The 19,806-nt window shown below is 52.3% G+C and overlaps 1 protein-coding gene across 5 annotated transcripts in view; it reads left to right on the top strand.

Annotated features, from left to right (window-relative positions):
- The window catches only part of PRKX (protein kinase X-linked), a 67,371-nt gene that overhangs the window by 26,405 nt on the left and 21,160 nt on the right, over positions 1–19,806 (top strand). For 3 of the 5 annotated variants that reach the window (XM_036017225.1, XM_036017224.1, XM_036017227.1), the window contains exons 3-6: positions 5,160–5,423; positions 12,595–12,711; positions 15,163–15,282; positions 18,071–18,166. In XM_036017225.1, coding sequence (XP_035873118.1) covers positions 5,160–5,423; positions 12,595–12,711; positions 15,163–15,282; positions 18,071–18,166 — 597 coding nt within the window. The remainder of the gene's footprint in view (positions 1–5,159; positions 5,424–12,594; positions 12,712–15,162; positions 15,283–18,070; positions 18,167–19,806) is intronic. The other 2 variants (XM_036017226.1, XM_028503746.2) reach the window with 2 other exon arrangements.

Raw genomic sequence — 19,806 nt, 5'->3', positions numbered from 1 at the left:
GAGCGAGGAGCGCCTTCCCGTCCCCGCAGCCGTGTGTTTTGTCTGGTAAACGCTGGGTCGCCTCCCCCGACATCTGCTCTCCATACTGTGTCCTTAAACACGGAGCACGCTGGTCTGCGTGTTGTCCAAACGCACGCCAGGCGGAGGGTGCCAGCCGGCCAGGCGCACAGGAGCGAGCGCGCGCGCGCGCGTGCGTGCGTGCATGCGCGCTGGCCGGAGTGTTCAGTTAGTTTCCCCTTGAACAGTCCCGGGAGTCATCGGACGCATCCATCTATCAAAGCCCAGCGTGCGAGCTGCTGCTTCTGGTTCTGTTTTTGAAACGTTGCCCGGGCACCCGTTCAAGGCGCATGAAGGAACACGCGCTGCGCTGGGAGGAAGCCGCTCCCCAAGGCCGGCCAGCTCAGCCGCTGCTGGCCGAGATAATTTTAGAATAGCCCAGGAACTCCCCGTCTGGGGTGCAGAGGGGGCGTAGCAAAGCCAGCGTGTGCAGGCGCCGAGGCCTGCAGGCTGCTGGCAGACCCAGAGCCCTCCTCGCCCTTGCTGCTTTTAGAGAGGGCCAGCGTGTCAGAGGTGTCTGGAGCTGGGCCCTGTTGACAGCTGGGGACAGGTACTTCTCTGGGGGGAGGGGCTGTTCTGTTTGCTGGGGGCTGTGGGGCAGCAGGCCTCCCTGGTCTCTCCCCACTCGATGCCAGCAACGCACCCTCTGCAGCAGCCACAAGGGAGAGTGTCTCTGATGTGGTCAGAAATACTCCCAACAGGGAGATTGACCTTGATTAGAGGCCACTGCCTTGGGTGGGTGGGTGGGTGGGTGGGTGGGTGGATGGATGGATGCATTCATGCATGGATGGATGGATGGATGGATGCATTCATGGATGGATGGATTCATAGATTCATGGATGGACTGATGGACGGACGGATGGATGGATGCATTCATGGATTCATGGATGGATTCATGGATGGATGGATAGATGGATGGATGGATGCATTCATGGATTCATGGATGGATTCATGAATGGATGGATGGATGGATGCATTCATGGATGGATGGATGGATGGATGCATTCATGGATTCATGGATGGATTCATGGATGGATGGATAGATGGATGGATGGATGCATTCATGGATTCATGGATGGATTCATGAATGGATGAATGGATAGATGCATTCATGGATTCATGGATGGATGGATGGATGGATGCATTCATGGATGGATGGATAGATGGATGCATTCATGGATGGATGGATTCATAGATTCATGGATGGACGGATGGATGGACGGATGGATGGATGCATTCATGGATTCATGGATGGATTCATGGATGGATGGATGGATGCATTCATGGATTCATGGATGGATGGATGGATGCATTCATGGATTCATGGATGGATTCATGGATGGATGGATGGATGCATTCATGGATTCATGGATGGATTCATGGATGGATGGATGGATAGATAATTAATACATACACAGCTGATAGATGATACATGGATGGATGATACATGTGTCGACAGAGAGAGAGAGACAGGCACAGAGAGGCAGAGAGAGGCCAAGAGAGTCTCTCGTGCTCATAAACCAGGTGTCTCAGACGCAGCACCATGGACATAGGAAGCTTAGGTAACCGCTGGCGGTGGATGGGGCACCCTCTGCCCTGCTGGGCAGCCTGCCTGGCCTCTCCCCCTGCACCCAGTAGCACCTCCTGTGCCAGGTGTCCCAGCCGAAAACATTCAAGAACCCGTACAGGGAGTGTTAGCCGCAAAACACACCTTTCTCAGTGAGTGTTAGCTCCGAAACATGCCCTTCCTTTCTCTTATCCGTGCGGCCAACCTTCTCATTCTCTTTGCCTTTGCAGTTTGTTTTTTATTGAATTTATGGCGGTGACATTGGTTAATACGATTGTACGTGTTTCGGGCACACGGTTGCATGAAATGTCACCTGTATGTTGCATTGATTGCGTGCTCACCGCCCGAGTCACGTCTCCTTCCGTCACCGTGTGTCTCCCTCCACCCTCCTCCGCCTCCCCTCTGCCCTTCCTACTGCTCATCCCCACACTGTGGTCTGTGTCTATGAGTATTTTTTTGTTTTGCTTCATCCCTGCAACTTTTTCCTCTAGCTCCCCAACCCCTTTCCCTCGGACAGCTGTCAGTCTGTTCTCTGTGTCTATGAGTCTGTTTCTGCTTTGCTTTTCACTTTATATTCCGTTCATTCGATTTCACGTAGGAGTGACATGCTAGGGCCTGGCCTTTCTCTCTCCGGCTGGTTTTTAAGGTTTGGAAGCGGCCCAAGCGTGGTCCATCAGCAGAGGAGTGGACAAAAAAAAAAAGCACAAGCAATAGTTACACGGCCGCAAAGAAGAAGGGAATCGTACCCTTCACGTGGACGGACCCGGAGAGCATGCTGCTGAGTGAAATGCACTTTTATTTATTTGTTTATGGACTGAGTGCAAGGGTCAGCACCCCGCATGTAAGGGGGATGGTCTGACCCACGGATGGCCTGCTCACAGTCAACCCTGTACGATGTTCCGAACTCGGACTTGAATTCACTTGTGGCCGCACGGACTGTGTTCCGTCAGCGCGTAAGCCCCAAGTGACGCCTGCATGTCTGTGGACGTTCTGGGGGTGGCGGTGATTCCTCTCGCTTTGGGTACTTTGGCTCTGGTCATTCGTAATGCCTGACTCTCCGTAAATGCTCTGCATAAGAGAGAAGTCTTATTTTTGGAGATTGGAAGGAAGGATGTGGCCAAGGAGTTTCTGTTTCTCCCCACCCAGCCCCCCCCCCCACGGTATTTCTTGGGCATCAGTGATTTGGAGAAAGACGAAGGAATCAGAATTGGGGCTCTCGGGAAATTTCTCTTTCCATAGCCATTGTGGGGTTTTGTTTTTGTTTTTTGTTTTTAACTGATGATGGAGAATCTTTATAGGGCATGTGTTAGTGCTCATGGCTGCTGATAGCTCGGGGCCCGTGGCGGGGAAGTGCGGAGGCAAAGATGCCTTCTGTCACATAATAATCAGTGCCGCTCCTGGGTATTACGGCTTGTGTGTGCTTTGAGTGACTTTGTGGCGAGGTCCGTGGGACGGACTTACCTTCCCACAGCCCAAGATCATGGCGCCCTTCTTCCCCCGTGGTGAGGGGACAGCTGTCCTGTGACCTCTACTAAGAACTGGGTGTTCGGTTCTTCCTCTCTGTGTTCGACATGGCTCTCTGAAACCCGTCGGGATTTCCCGGGAAGAGCACGACCCAGGTGTGCTGTGTGAACAAGGTGACTTTGGGTCCCTACCTGAGTGTGGGGGCTGCCTACCAGGTGGGCCGGCCAAGGAGATCAGGGGTGAAAGCTTTCAGGCCCCCCCCCCCCTCCGCTGCCCTCCTGGCAGGGGAGAGGGGCTGGAGTGGAAACCCTGAACCCCATATAGCTGCCGTCGACCCACAAAGATGACTTTGGGGAGTCTGTGGGTTGGCAAACAGCTGCAGGTGTCCATTGGGCAAGGCGAGGCATCCCCCCTACTCCTTCCCGCCCCCTTGCCCTCCGCGTCTCTCCCATCTTCCTGCTTCCGAGTTCACTCCGTTCACGAAAGAAACAAAACCCAACAAAACTGGGGACCCAGTGAGGAATGCGTCTCTGACTTCTGGGAGCCTCTGCAGCCAATCCACTGGGCGTCGAGGGGGTTATGAGAATGCATGGTGTAAACTCCTGTCTCTTTTTGCCTCGTCGCCTCAGTGGGAAAACCTTCTTCTCCCTCATCTCCAAGATTTCCGAAATATACCCAGCACACTCAGCTGCCCCCCGCCCCGTGTCTCAGTGTCTCATCCACCCTTTTTTTCCACGTCTTGGTTCCCGACGGGAGCCTTCTCTTTCGGGAACAGAGCCCGCCAATGCCCTTGTAAGCAGGCTGCCACTCCCTGGCTCTCCCGGGCACTCTCCCACTCCCTGGCTCTCCCGGGCCCTCCCCTGCCCGTAATGGCTCAGGAACCTCTCCCTCTGCAGCCCGTAATGCCTCCTGCTGCTGGGGGCACGGCGGTCCGGCGTTAATGAGCTGGAAGTTTCCAGGCCCTGATGGTGTGTTGGCTCGCCGAACTGGGTGTGAGCCCTCTGCCAATGTGCCCCCGGGGGTGCATGTGAGCGAGAGAAGCCAAAGCAAACGTCCTCCACCGGGGCAGCTTGAAACACAGAGATTTCATTCTCCGAGTCCGCTAAATGATGCTCAAGGTTGTCTGCCCCTAAAAGGTCTGTCCAGGGCCTCAGACAATTCTTCCTCCCTGTCCTGGAGGCTGGGATCCAGGGGAGGGCAGGGCTGGCTCCCCCTGAGGCCTCTCTCTCTCCCGGGCATGTGGACAGCCGTCTTCCCCCTGTGTCCTCCCATGGGCGTCCCTCTGGGTGTGTCTGTGTCCCCAGCTCCTCTTCTTACACGGACCCCAGCCCTGTGGGACCAGGGCCACCACCCTAGGGACCTCATGTCACCTAAGTCACCTCTGTAAAGACCCACCTCCAAATGCAGTGCCTTTTTGAAGTCCTGGAGTTCGCACAGTTACGTAGGAATTACGTGTGTGGGACAGAATTCAACCTGTCAGAAGCTGTTGGCCACTTGATTACCAACACACGGTATTTCCTCTTGTCCATTCTCACACTTTTTTAAAAAAGATATTTTATTTATTATGTTTAGAGAGAGGGGAAAGGAGGGAGAAAGAGAGGAAGAGAAACATCAATGTGTGGTTGCCTCTCACATGCCCCCTGCTGGAGACCTGGATGGCAGCCCAGGCCTGTGCCCTGACTGGGAATCGAACCGGTGACCCTTTGGTTCACACAGCAGCCCTGGATCCACTGAGCCACGCCAGCCAGCGCCATTGGCACACTTGTGTATACATTTCATAAGGATACCCGTTCCTTTGCATACATCTAGGCACGTGTGATCACTGCTGTGTGTGTGCTGTGTTTTCAGTTTGTATCTAAACGCCTAGCACCTATCCAACCAACCCCAGCCTCCGGAAATAGCCGCTGTTTTAGTTGGCATGTGCCCTTCGGAAGGAGTGTCGGTCCTCAGGCCAATCCGCCCCTGCACCTTGGTGCGCGCGCCTCTGCGCACGCCCTCCCACCTGCGCGCCCCCTGCCTGGGTCCGCCCGCCCCCTGTGGCCCCCGCGCTCACGCCCCGCCTCCCACGCAGCTTCTGGACGCACCACGACGAGCGCTTCCTCTACATGCTGATGGAGTTCGTGCCGGGCGGCGAGCTGTTCAGCTACCTGCGCAACTGCGGCCGCTTCTCCAACAGCGCGGGGCTCTTCTACTCGGCCGAGATCGTGTGCGCGCTCGAGTACCTGCACTCCAAGGAGATCGTGTACCGGGACCTGAAGCCCGAGAACATCCTGCTGGACAAGGACGGGCACGTCAAGCTGACCGACTTCGGCTTTGCCAAGAAGCTGGTGGACAAGTAAGTGACCGCCTATGCGTCTTCCCCTCGCCTGCGCCCTCTGACCGCACGCACCCTGTCCCTGCTGCGCGCAGCCGCCCACCTGCTCTCCCTTCCTCTGCGCGTTCTTCCTTTTCTCTGCGAGCCCACGGATAATGGAGATCGTGCCGTATTCGGCTTCCTCTGCCTGGCTTGCCTCACTTAGCTGGGCGCCTGCTGCGCCCCCCGCGGGCTGTCGCGAATGGCTGGATACTAACCATGGCCTCGGTCTCGCGCTGTTTTTCCCACTCGTACATGCGTCCGTGGACAGGCAGGTGGTTCCTGTGTCTGGGCAGCTGTCAGCAACGCCGTGATGCAGTGGGGTGCAGGTATCTCTTGGAGACCCCGTTTTTATTGCTCCCCCTTTTTTTTTAACAGCTGAGCAGTATTGCATAGTGCAAACGTGCAAATGTGCCCAAGGTGTTTTATGCACTCACCTATTCACGGGCACTTGGGCTGCTTCCAAGCCTTGCCACACTGCCATGAACACAGGGGTGCACAAATTCTTTCCAATTACTCTTGCAAAAGCAAAATTACGTTTTGCTTTTATTTATTTATTTTTTCAGATATACCCAGCAGTGGAATGGCAGTTCCATTTTTTAATTTCTTGAGGACGTTTCCTACCGGTATTTTTTTTTTTCTCCGCACCGTGGCCGCCCCAGTCTGCAGTCCCACCCACAGGGCACGGGGGTTCCCTTTTCCTCCACGACCTCGCAGGCCCTTGCTGTCTGTGGGTTTATTGGCGGTAGCCAGTCTCAGTGGCGTGCGATGATGTATCTGAAGGTAGCTTGGTTTTATTTCATCAACATCAGGAAGTCAAGGAGCTGTGTTGCCACACTCACCCATCCCCCACCTTTTTTTTTTTTTTTTTTCCATTTTCAACAGAGAGCCACCTTCCGACCTCTGGCCCATCTCTTGGGCAACTCCCCAAAACGACTGTATTTTCCCCTTGTCCCTTAAGTGCTGTGAGTTACACTTGCCATTATTTTCTTTGCGCCAACAAATCATTTTTACGACATGGCTGGAAACGGGCAGGGCTGACCTTGTTTCATTTCCCCGTGTTTGACAGAAGCAGAATACGAATGTGAAACTAATGAGGGCATGTTCATGTACTTTTTTAAAAGCCATATTTTGGGGGTTTTATTTCTCATAATAACAAAATACAAAAAAGGTCCTCTTGATGGATATATAGTTTATTAATTAATTTCAGTGTTTTCTTAGAGAAGTAAAAGTATATATAGTGCATACCCTGGGCATAAATATTTACTGGTGTTTCACATGAATTCTAAAACCATCATGCAGACGGAACTGTATAATCCATGCCGTCATTTCATGTAGACTTCCAGAACACGAAATTACTGGGACAACCGTTTTCTCCATTGTCCCGTCCCCGAGAATGGATATTACTCAGAATAACAGCACCAATAAAAGTTTACATCGTCCACGATGAAATATCTTTTGGCTTCATGGACCGGTTTATTCAACCGGAGGGGGAGGAGGTTATGATGACTGTGCCGAAGTCCGTCCTGTATAATGAGAATTAGAGTGGACACTGGGTATTATATTAGCCTTGGGCGTACAACAGGAGCCCTCAGTGACACGCGACCAAACAGAGTTTATTTAGCAGGACGGCCCAAAGCCCCTACGCCGTAGTAAGCGGGGTCTCTCTCCCTGGCACACACAGTGGGGTTCGATATTGCACAGTGAGTCTGGCGTGATGCACCACGTTCATAAAACGAAGGATTTCATTCACTCTTCATAGTTTCACAAAACCCTCTTCGTGTTTTCTATCCCGTGCCTTTCAGCCAGAAGGACCCCTTCCATGAAGCAAAGGGGGGGGGCGGTCTCTCTTGGGGTCCAAACATTTGTTTTCGAATGCGATTCTCGAGTTTTATTTAGCGCAGAGGGATGAGAGAGACAGGGCGAGGGAAGAAGAGTGGAGGAAAGAAACGTTCTAATTTTTTTTTTTGGTGCATTGGCCTTTTCTCCGTTTCATGCCACATGATAGTTTTCTATTAGTAGGTTTGTTGCTTGGGGGGGATGGCGCCTTGGTTTATATGGTTGCTTTTTTTCTTTAAAGATTTTATTTATTTATTTTTAGAGAGGGAAGGGAGGGAGAAAGAGAGAGAGAGAGAAACATCCATGTGCGGTTGCTGGGGGCCGTGGCCTGCAACCCAGGCATGTGCCCTGACTGGGAATCGAACCTGCAACACTTTGGTTCGCAGCCCACGCTCAATCCACTGAGCTACGCCAGCCAGGGCTTTGGTTGCTTTTCTTGTCGTTTTTATCCCCGTAATAAAATGTGAGCCCCCTTTCTCCTGTCCTGAAGGGCTCACCAAGTCACTGAGAACCATTAAGTGTGAAACACAGACACACCCAGGCACAGCGGTCTCAGGGACAGTCTCGTTGCTGATGTCCCCACACCTGCGGACAGCAACATGGATGCCTGAAGGGGGCGCTCTGGGCAACTTTCCTCATTTATGTTCTGAAAGTCCTGTTGTTCTAGAGCACCACTGTCTAATACAAACAACCTCCTGGGTTGTTTAAAATTCTCAAGTCATCCTTTTTTTAACTAAGTAACAAATAATTTTACTCACGTGCCTCTCCAGTGCAACATAGGACCAGTCCAGCCATTTCAACACACGGCCCTAATAAAAGTGGACACATTCCACGCATTTTTTGCTGCCAAGTTTTTGGAACCCCAGGTGCCTTTGCCTCTCACAAAGGCGCCCGAATCGGTGCCCTCAATCTGTATCAGGAACACTCGACGCCTAATATTTACAGCTGCAGAGGCTGATGCACCCGTGCAAACTCTCCCAAAATCCTTAAGCCGTTGTAGTGCGTGCTTCGTCTGTGGGTTTGCCAAGTTTTCAATGACTATAGTTGGATTAAGATGTGGGTTTCTCAGTGCATTGCAAGGGCTCAGTAGGTGCTTCTCAGGCAAGGAGGCTCAGAGAAGGAGAGAACTGTATTCGTCACGTGGTAGACGCATCTGTATTTAAGGGAAAACTGAACTGGGGACAGTTTTATAGCAAGTTATTTCTCTCCCTGACAGTGTGTGAGGGGCCACCCCATGAGCTTCTTAGTTCAATGCACTTTCATTTTCCTTTATGGAATTCCATTGGTCGCATTTCTGAGAATCAAGCAGATAAAAAAAAAAAAAAGGAGGTGTTTTTACAATGTAGAAAGAAAAACTCATTTTTTTTTTTTAAATCATGGATGTCGGTTTCAGTACCTGCGTGCTGCCCCCTACAGGCAGCACGTGGTGTAGGATGGACCTTTCCTTTATTTTGAATTCGTTTTATTCGGAAGTCTGATTCCTATGAAGCAGAAGGAAAATGTGTCTCAGACTCACTTGGTGGCAAGGGCGGCAGACTATGTCCCCATCCAGTTCATCTGCTTACGATTCAACAAATGAAATCAGTTCCGTGTAGATCAACACGCGATTAATGAGGTTAACAAATAGGTTGGCGCTTTGGGAAGACAGCCTTATTATCAGCTTGATAGATGGGTTTTAGACACTAATTTTTAGCTTCCCCAACATGCATAGTGTGGTTTGCAAAGATTTTTACTTTTAGTCTTTTTTTCCCCCTTTTCCTGTGTTTCTCCTGGTTTGCTGAAGCAGCCGGGTCTGAGTCAGCTGTCCCCAAAGCAAGCCCCCCTTCTGCATAAAAACAGCAACACATTCCCCCCAAGTCCCCAGGAACCCTGACAAAGATAGAAGGAACAAAACACAGACACTTCCTCCTGAAAAATATTTTTGAAAGGACAACTTAGAGAACCATGTTTCTCATATTTTTTAAAAAGATTTATTTATTTATTTTTTAGAGAGGGAAGGGAGGGAGAAAGAGAGAGAGAGGGAGAGAGAGAAACACCAATGTGCGGTTGCTGGGCGCCGTGGCCTGCAACCCAGGCATGTGCCCTGACTGGGAGTCGAACCTGCGACACTTTGGTTCGCAGCCCACGCTCCATCCACTGAGCTACACCAGCCAGGGCCTTTTTTTTTTTTTTTTTTTGAATGCCGTGAAGGACAACATATTTTAGCACCCTGGAATTCAATGCCCTCCTTGTTCTACGAATTTTTGTTTATTCGCTCACGGTGACTTGATTGACGATGTTTTTCCTAGATGTTTTTTTTTTTTTTCTCTTGCCCCTTGATTTTGCAAAACTCTTGTGTTCTCACGGGGACATTTCTTATTCCTGTTTGAAACGGTTTTGCATACAAATGTGGGGGGGGGTTGCATGTTTCCATCATATTTATTGTTCAGTTACAGTTGACATAGATTATTATGCTGTGTTCCTTTCCGGCGTACACCCCAGTGATGACACATTAAGTAACTAACGAGACGGTCATCGCAATAAATCTCTTCCCGCCTGCCTGGCTGTGTCCACAGTTGTTGGGCTGTTACTAACCACGCTCCCTGGGCTGCACTTTCCGTCCTGGGGGGGTGGGGACGATTCCGTAACTGTCCACCTGTGCTTCTCCACCCCTTCGCCTTTTTCTTCTGCCGCCCACCCCTTCTCCCGTGTGGCAACTGTCTCCAAATGTGGTTTGCACCCATGACTCTTGTGTTTACTCTGCTTCTTTAGGTTCCATTTTCGATACGTACGTGCTTGTGGCCGTTTTCACGTTCATCGTTTTTTTTGATCTTCTTCTTTTTCTCAGAGAAGTCGATTCCGCGCGTCCTAGAATAAAGGGCTGGGTGACGGTGGAGTCCTTTAGCTTTAGCTTGTCCAGGAAGCATTCCGATCTGCCCTTCCGTTCTCCATGATAGCTCGGCTGGATAGAGCCATCTAGGGTGTCGCTTCTTCTTCCTTTTCATCACTTTGAACATTTCTTTCCAACGTCTCGTGGCAAACTTTCTGTGCAGAAATCAGCTGACCCTCTTCAACACACAGCCAGCCCTCCTGAGAGACGCAGGGACACACTAGAATTATTGCTGATTTTCCAAAAGGGTCAGAGGAAGCTACTGAGAACATCTCATTTGATTTTTACAAGTAAAATTCATAGCATTCCTTTTTAGTGATGGTTGTCTTGCCCTGCGACAGATCTTTAGTAGTGATTCCATGGTAGTTTCATTAATTCGGATGTTTTCCGTTCGATACTGTCCTTTGAATTTTTATTTCTGGCCTCCTGCTAGGGATGACACGCAATAGGATATTTTCAATATCCCCCTAATGTTTTCCGACACACACAAAAGTACAGGGAAGAGCGTACATGGACTCCCTCCCTACCCACCAGCCAGCATGCATAGACCGCAAAACATCACCACTTGGGTGTCTCTGCCCCTCTGCTGTTTTCGTTTCTGGGATTATTTTCCAGCAGGCGCCCACCATCCTGTCTCTCCCTCTGATGCCCTTATCCCATCTAAGGAAATTATAAAGAAAAAAACCCTTCATGTCATCTAAGAGCCAGTCCACATTCCCATTGCCCCCAAATGTCTCAAAAATGTCTTTTTCCCTCCCGGCCATGGGACTCGGACTCTAACCCAGGTTCCTACAGGGCATTTGGCGGAGTTCTCTGTCAGCTGCATTTCATCCATCAAGTTCACCTTCTGACTTTTGCCCCGCCCCCCTCCCTCTGGCTGTTTATTTGTGAAACGCAGGAGGCTGTTGGCCCACCAGGAGACCCTGCGGCCTGGGTGTGGTGGCTTGCCAGCACACACTGTCCCTGTTCTTGTTTCCTGTCCCCAGGAAGTCTCGTGAACCGGTGGTTGGTTAGATCACCGATGGGCTGGGTGAGATTCAGGGTCTCTTCCCTCTTCCCTTTCCCTGCTTTGTTTTTAAAAAACGGGTGGTGCAGTGGGGGTTTTTTTGCATCCTGGCGAGAAGTGGGCACCCCTCCCTGTCCTGCCATAAAGCAGTGGAAATGGTTGCTGGGTGGGTCCCGGTGTTCCCAGTCTCACCTGCCTCCCACCGCCCACCACTGAGCAGGCATGAGGTGGTCTGTGTCTGTCAACTCCATCGCCATCCCGTCCACCATCACCATCATCATCACCATCATCATCACCATCATCATGACCATCACCATCATCACTGTAATCACCATCATCACCACCATCATCACCATCATCACTGTAATCACCATCATCCCTACCATCACCATCATCACCATCACCATCATCATCCTCATCATCACCATCATCATCACCATCACCATCATCACTGTAATCACCATCATCCCTACCATCACCATCATCACCATCACCATCATCATCCTCATCATCACCATCATCATCACCATCACCATCATCACTGTAATCACCATCATCCCTACCATCACCATCATCATCACCATGATCATCACCATCCCCACCATAATTGGCACCATGGTTACCATTGTATCGCACCCAACTGTGTCCCTCCGACATCCCCGTGTCGAACCTGTAACCCCGGATGCCACCAAATTCGGAGGTAATACCTGAGGAGGTGGTAAAGGTTAAGCCACGTCCACAGAGTGAGATCGCGATCTCCTCGGATCAATACCCCTGTCGACATTGGTTTCTCACACTCCCGGAGGCTTCGGGTCCAAGGTCAGGGCGTGGCCGCTTCCCGGCGGAGTTGCCTTCCTGGAGTTCACGGCACCCCCTCCCCAGCAGGCCCTCCCACGGCGCGCAGAGAGAAGTCTGTCTGTCTGTCCCTCTCTTTCTCTTTCTCTGTGTCCTCTTCCTAACGAGGCCACTCACGGAGTTGGCCCCACCTTCATTCCCTATCCGCTCACGGCGACGTCACCCCATCTCCAAGACCCCGCCCCCAAATCAGGTCCCGCGCACAGCAACGGGGGCGGATGGGGCTTTTGGGGGGCGGGGAACACGAGTTACCCCACTGCAGACGGCCCACGAGGCCAGGGCAGCGGGACCACGGCCGTGAGGGCTTCGGCCGTCCCATGTGGCGGAGAGCCCCGTCATTCCGTGGCGCACACGGTCTCCCACCGCTGCTGTGGTGGGTGGGGGGCGTCACCGGGAGCACGCTGAGAACAGCCTCCTCTCCAAGAGCCACGCGCACAGCCGCCAATGAGCGCAGGGCCTTGCATTACTCAACGGAGCCAACACACAGCCTCGCTTCCCCACGTGTAAGCCGAGACGCGCGTTTCGGAGGAGGCAGGCCCCGGTACCTGCGCGGCCGGCCTCGACGACGTGGTGTTTACTATCAGCAGGGACCAGGCCCCCGGCCCCCACAAGAAGAGAGACAAAGAGAAGCCGTGGGGTGAGATGCTGCCGTTGGTCGCCGCCGGTGAGCGCCCTGACCAGGATCAGAACTCGCCGCCTAGGTACCTGCCCCGGCTGGGAATCGGATCGGACCCACAGTCTCTGGGGTGTGACAGCATAATGCTCCAACCAACCGAGCTCCTTGGCTAAGGCTCTTGTGTGGTTATTTTTTTTTTTATTCCTTTTGTTTTGTTTTTCATTGAGATATGGCCCACACCATAGTCTATTCTTTCCCAGTCTAAAGCACCATGATTTGATAGCTGCATATATATGGCAAAAAAAAAAATCTAGTTACCACGCACCTTCGTGATAATCACGTTCTTGTGCTGGCAAGTTGTTACAGCGACTGTCTTAGCAACTTTCGAGAAAAAAACACAGTGTTATGATTGAATAAGTCTAGTCCCAGTGTTATGCTTTTTAGGTGGAAGTTGGTACCGTCACCTTTTTTGAAAGATATTTATTTTTAGAGAGAGGGGAAGGGAGGGAAAAAGAGAGGGAGAGAAACATCCATGCGTGGTTCCCTCTCATGCGCCCCCTCCTGGGGGCCTGTCCTGCAACTCCCCCATGTGCCCTGACTGGGAATCGAACCAGCGACCCTTGGGTTTGCAGGCTGGTGCTCAATCCACTGAGCCACACCAGCCGGGGCGGACCGTCACCTGTTTACAGGTGAGACTGTGTTAGCTAAGTTGGTTGGGTCGAGTTAGGCAGACTAGGAGCAAATCAAGACAATCAGACAATAGAGCGTAAAACTAAGATCTGTCTTCAGAAACGTCCCAAATGTATAGGTTGTAACTGAATGTCGCGGTTCTTTTTAAGTGTAAAGAGAATTCTTTTATAAGGAGAAGAAAGGAACCGTTCGCCCGTTTGTTGTGAAAAAACAAACAAACAAAAAAACAGGCAAACGGGGGATGATCCCAATAAGAAACGGAGTAACCAACTAGACAGAAAAGCGCTTGGCTGTAGAGAATCTCTTGCTTCCCTCCGGCCGTCCTCTAGGTGGGGCTAGAAGCTAATTTTAGTTTTTATTTTTTGCAAATTACGCCTCCTCAGCAGAGAAAATCCTCTCACAAATTCTCCGCCTCGAGTAACCCCCTAACATCCCAGCATCCCTTATGGTGAGAAGCCACCCAGGCCATTGCAATGATGGCGAGCGCACGTGAGCCTTGCTCAGCCTTCCCACCTTGGCTCGAGCACGTGGAACACGGAGGCAGCCGGAGCCTCGAATCTCCCTGGGAGAACAGAACTGGCTTATTCCTGCCCACAGAGCCGGCTGCGGCTCTGTAAGGGGTCCCGGAGACAGAGTCCGAGGACAGGATGCTTCCCTCATTCGTTCTAATGTCGTTTTAACTGCGTAACCGCGGTGCGCAACAGCACCAAGCGCGGCGCGCAACAGTACCAAGCGCTGTGCGCAACAGTACCCAGCGCCGTGCGCAACAGTACCAAGCTCCTGGCACTGAGGCAAGCCCGCAAGTTATCTCCTCCGATACAGGGTGTTTGCAGGAGACCGAGGCAGCTGGGATAATGAGCAGCTGGAATAATGACACTGTTTCCATCCGAGGGTTGCGGACAGTGAATTCGTTGCGGTCAGGGACCTTACCGTACCATTCCACATTCTTTTTATTATTATTATTATTATTTTTTAAAAGATTTTATTTATTTATTTTTAGAGAGAGGGGAAGGGAAGGAGAAAGAGAGGGAGAGAAACATGCATGTGTGAGGTTGCGTCTCGCACGCTCACCGGGGACCCAAGCCAGCAACCCAGGCACGTGCCCTGACTGGGAATCGAACCTGCAACCAATCGAACCAATTCCTTTGGTTCGCAGACCTGCGCTCAATTCACGGAGCTACACCGGCCTTGGCCTACCTTCCTTTTTTTTTTTTTTTATGCCCCAAGGAATTTGATTTTGTTTTATCTGGTGTTTTAGGAGGGCGGCACCGTTATTTATTCACTTGATTTTCAAGCCACAACAACAAAAAAGTCAGCTTTGGCAACCATGTCGCTCCATTAGCAAAAATTTTCAAATATATTTCTGCTCTGTTTGTTCTGAGGGGGGTCTCTTGGAGGCAGCACGTCCCTGGGTATTGTTTTCTTATCCACTCAGCTACCCTCTGTTGGTTGAAGCATTTAATCCATCTGCATTTAAGCTGCTCATTGGTAGGGACATACACTTAAAATGTAGGGGGGGGGGAGCGTCTCCAAAAAATACACGATTCTGTCATCACCGTACCATTCCTGTGAAAGGAATGCAGAATACTATTGAGTGTAAACTGGAGTAGAAAAAAAACACTATGTATGTGTGTGTATGTATGTAATTTAAGTGTCTGTGTATAAGTCCTGGGTTTTTTGTCCCCTGAATTCCCTTTTATGGTTCAGTTGACAGCGGGTGCTCACTGTGGTTTTTGTACTCATTTCGGGTGTGGCCAGGCAGTTCCACCGTGACTACCTCGTGCAGGGGCCGGTCCCGGCGGCGTCCGCCACCGCTGAGCTTCTGCGAACCCCTTTGTCTCCGCAGGACATGGACCCTCTGCGGGACCCCCGAGTACCTGGCCCCCGAGGTCATCCAGAGCAAGGGCCACGGCCGAGCCGTCGACTGGTGGGCGCTGGGCATCCTCATATTCGAGATGCTTTCGGGGTGAGTACCGGCTGCCAGGGAGGGTCAGGGTATGCTCCCCCAACTTCCGTTGCCTGCTCACTTTGCTCTGCCCTGTCAGCCCCTGGAGGGTGCACGGGGGGCTCACAGATCCTTGGGGTGCCGCTTCCACCTGGATGTCCCGGCGCTGTCGTTGGCTGGGCACCCTGACAGCGCCGCTGGCTTCCTACGACCAGAAGCAGGGAGCGGTTTGTCACGCCCGGGGACACTCTTATTTTTTGTTTTAAGATTTTATTTATTTATTTTTAGAGAGGGAAGGGAGGCAGAAAGAGAGAGGGAGAGAGAGAAACATCAGTGTGCAGTTGCTGGGGGCCGTGGCCTGCAACCCAGGCATGTGCCCTGGCTGGGAATTGAACCTGCGACACCTTGGTTCGCAGCCCGAGCTCCATCCACTGAGGTACACCAGCCAGGCACGCCCGGGGACACTCTTTATCCTGCATCCACACACCCCTCTCTTCTGTCCATACTTCTGTCTTCTCCTCTGTGTGGTCTCCCTGGAGCCGGGTAAGCTCCCTGGCGGACACCCGTACACCCATCCAAAAAGTGGTTTAGGACTCAGTGAGGGTGACCACGGAGGAGAGAAAAAGCGTCTGTTTTTCTGAAACCCAGAACTGGCGCTGAAGGGCTTTTGGAAGGGTATGTCTCTCGCTCGCCCAGTTGCCCGAGAGGTCAACCCTTTGTCAAGGGCTCCTTGGGGTGGAGTCAGCAAGCCTGGCTTTCGGCTGAGGGTGGTCCGATGTCCCCCACCAGCTGCCTACAGCAAGTGCTCTTCCCCGTCCTGGGAGCTGGGGGCTGCTTCTCGCCTTGGCTGGTTCCGTGGCCAGCCGGCCAGCCGGCCCGGGACCGTTTCTGCAGACCATGGGACGGGCTGCGTCTCTGCCCCTCACACCTGCTCCCCTTCCCTCCGTGTCCCTTCCTCCCCCATCCCGGTTTCCTGGCCGCCAGTCTCACGGCCACACTCAGGGCAGCTCCTGGTCATATCCAAAGCCAGACCCCGCTCTGCACCTGGGCAATGCGGGAAAACTCCCCAGAGGGTACCTGGGAGCCTTCCCTTCCAGGGAGAGAGGAAGGTGGAGTGAGGGATTTTTTTTTTTCTGCATGGACAGGGTGACCAGCTGGAGTGCAGTCTGTGCACACCGGGATTTATTTTTCTGTCTGTCTGTCTACCGTGCATCTGCTTATAATTCGTGTATCTATCGATCACTCAGTGCCCATCGTCTTATTGCCTGCATATCATCTCTGTACGAATCTATCTGCATATCTGTGTCCACCCTCCTGCACCATCTACCAATCTCACTATCTATCTATCTACCTCTTTCTAAATATCTATTATCTCCATCATCTCTCTCCATAGTGTCTATTCATCAATCATTGATGTCTACCTATCATGTGTCTATCTACCTAGGTATCTGTCCATCCACCTATCCATCTATGTATTTATCGATCTAACTCACCTACCTGTCAATCACCTCTATCATCTACCTGTTTATCCACCTAAAATGCTGGAGACTGTTCCATCCCTGTTTACTCAGAGGTCTGTAGCAGCAAACCACGAGGACCGCATGCCTCCGCCGACACCCCCGCGCAGGAAGTTCCCAAGCAGAGGCAAAGGTCGCTGTCCCCCGCGCGCCTGGGGACGCGGAAGCGGATGCGAAGGTGGCTACAAAGTAGCCCCGGGAATCAGCTTCCCCGCTGGGCGTCCTCAGCTCGCTTTCCGGCTGCAAGGCTATCGGCCACTAGAGGGCGGTACCGCCCGCCGAGAATTGTATCCTGGGGCGCAATGATCTTTTTTTTTTTTTTTAAAGATTTATTTATTTATTTGTTTTTAGAGAGGGAAGGGAGGGAGAGAGAGAGAGAGAGAGAGAGACAGAGAGAGAGAGAAACATCCATGTGCGGCTGCTGGGGGCCATGGCCTGCAACCCAGGCATGTGCCCTGGATGGGAATCGAACCTGCGACACTCTGGTTCGCAGCCCGTGCTCAACCCACTGAGCTACGCCAGCCAGGGCTTTAAAGACTATTTTACACCACGTCCGGCATTGCTGCGTTTTTATGTTGGTGGAGGGTCCTTCTTTTTTCTAACTCACCTGCCTGTGCTTCCCACGGATTTTCCTTTCTGTAGGGGATACGGCACGTTCTGATTTCTTCCGTTTTTCTACTTCTCTGATCAATACTTGGAGAGTTAAGGTGTGTCATCTGTGTGTATGGGTGTCCTGGCACTGTCCTCACAAATGTCCACTCCCTGCGGGGCTTTAAACCACAGCCGTTCACCCTCCCTCGTCCTGGAGACCAGGCGTCTGAGGTTACCCAGGTGTCCTGGGGCTGTGCTCCCTCCACAGGCTCCAGGGAGGACCCTTCCCCCATCTTCCAGCTCCGGGGGCTCCAGGCGTCCCTGAGCTGGTGGCCGAGTCCCTACTGCGCGCCACCTCTGGGCAGACGAGTGAGGACCCCAAAGAGAGCCCCTCGTGCCTACCTACCGTGGGGATGTTGGTCCGTTGCACAAGCTGCCACATCACAGCTGGCCACGTGGCATCTGTGTGGTCACCCTGTGTCTGCTGGGCAGGGCCCTGTGGCTTACAACAGTCCCTCCCCCTGGGTCCCCGGACAGGGCTCCCGCACGCAAGCAAAGGGGACGTGTGGGGCCACTTACGCCCTGTCCCCACGGACCAGCCCCAGCCCCACGGACCAGCCCCAGCCGCCGGCCCCCAGCGGGGATGTTTCCCATCCCCGCCGCCCGCCCACTGAGCATAAACCTGTGGGTGTATTCCACAGGTTCCCCCCGTTTTTCGACGACAACCCCTTTGGCATCTATCAGAAGATCCTTGCCGGCAGAATCGACTTCCCCAGACACTTGGATTTCAACGTCAAGTAAGTGAGACGTTTCCTCTGCCTTCGGGCGTGTGTATTTGTCAGGCGTCACAAAGAAGAAGAAGAAGAAAAATCGTGGGCCAGGCAGCTGCGGAGCAAGAGACCGTATTGCGTTATTTCTCTGCGTTTAAAGTGTTTGGGGCATGTTTTCCGTGGAGAGGGGAAAGGGTTTCAGGTCTCGGCTTTGACGACGTTTCACCTCTTCGTGAGTCTCGGCCGTCATCGGCACCTTCTGGGACAGATGTTGACTGAGGGTACGGGGCTGCATTCGTTGGTACGGTTCACGAGAGAGACATCGGGCTGTTTCACACGAAAGCCCCCCCCCCTTTCTGCAGCTCACGTGGCCGTGGGCGTCCGTGGTAATGAGTTTAGCAGAGTTGTATCTTCTCCCTGCCGGCTGAGTCACTCTCATTCTTTGAGTCCCTTTTTCACACTGAGGTTTTCAGAAACCAGCCGGCTGCTTCCGGAACGTTCGCCTGGCCTCGACGACGTGAGTGTCTGTGAGTGTGCGTGCCATTGAGTTCGTGGCAGCAGGGAAACAGCAACAACAACAACAAAAAAACGTGGGTTTTTAAGCAATGTAAGAATGCTGGCCTTCGCTGGGTAGTTCAGTGGGTTAGAGCGTGGTCTCCATAGGCCAAGGTTGCAGGTTCGATCCCCGGTCAGGCAGGGCGTATGCAAGAAGCAGCTAGTGATGCATGCATAAGTGGAACAACAAGTTTGGGTGTGTGTGTGTGTGTGTGTGTGTGTGTATCTCCTTCTGTCCCTCTAAAATTAAAAAAAAATGTAACAATGCTTTTGGTTTCCAGACACCTTAACCCATCTGCTCCCCTTTTAGCCATTTTGTACCCTGACTCCTGATTTCTGGCTGCACCAGAGGGGTCGATGGGTCCGTTCACCCCTTGCCCATCCCAGATGGTGCTAATGAATCTAGTTCAGGCACAAGCTTCACTCTCTTTTCTGCTCCTTTAAGGTTTTTGGGGGGTTTTTTAGCAAAAAAAGAAGCTGCATTTAAAGCTCATCCCCTGGAAGAAGCCCTGCCCCATGCATGGTGAGCTAGTGAGCTGCAAAGGCAGCGAGAGCAATCCAAAGTCTATGTTGTCTAGAAAGAAATGGACACTCTCACTCTTGCATGGGATTTTTCTCCCAGGGTCCATGTGAGTGGGGTCCCCACATTTCGCGTGGGCAGCAAAGCAGTGTTAATGCTGAGTTCTGTATTTGCAGTCATTGGCCAACAATCAGATTTACAGCCACTCACAACCACAGAGAAGTCTGGCCGTGGGTGGCCGCCTAGCATTCTCCTGGGCGAACCAGGGGGCTGTGGAAAGGGTCCTGGCTCAGGTGCACCTGCGGGGGTCCTGCCCACGGAGGGCGTGGTCCTGCAAATTCTTAGGCAGCTCAGAAGATCACCAGGTCTGTGTCCATTTGTCCAGTACTGAGTGATTCAGGTCTTCCAAGAGAAGTCTCCCCGGGGAAGGACGACCCCAAAAATCTTAGGCTGTTGATGAGGACTTTCCTGGGAAGGGCTGAGGTCATTCCGATGAATCCATTGCCTGGGCTTCCGGCACGTTCCGGAGAAAGAAGAAGGCACTGTCGACGTAACCATCCTCCCAGTCTGGTCCCTTTTCTCGCTTGCGTTC

Source organism: Phyllostomus discolor, chromosome Y (genome assembly GCF_004126475.2).
Source record: "Phyllostomus discolor isolate MPI-MPIP mPhyDis1 chromosome Y, mPhyDis1.pri.v3, whole genome shotgun sequence".
NCBI lineage: Eukaryota > Metazoa > Chordata > Mammalia > Chiroptera > Phyllostomidae > Phyllostomus > Phyllostomus discolor.
The sequence above is the reverse complement of the archived record's forward strand: the minus strand, read 5'-3'. Positions and strand labels throughout refer to the sequence as shown.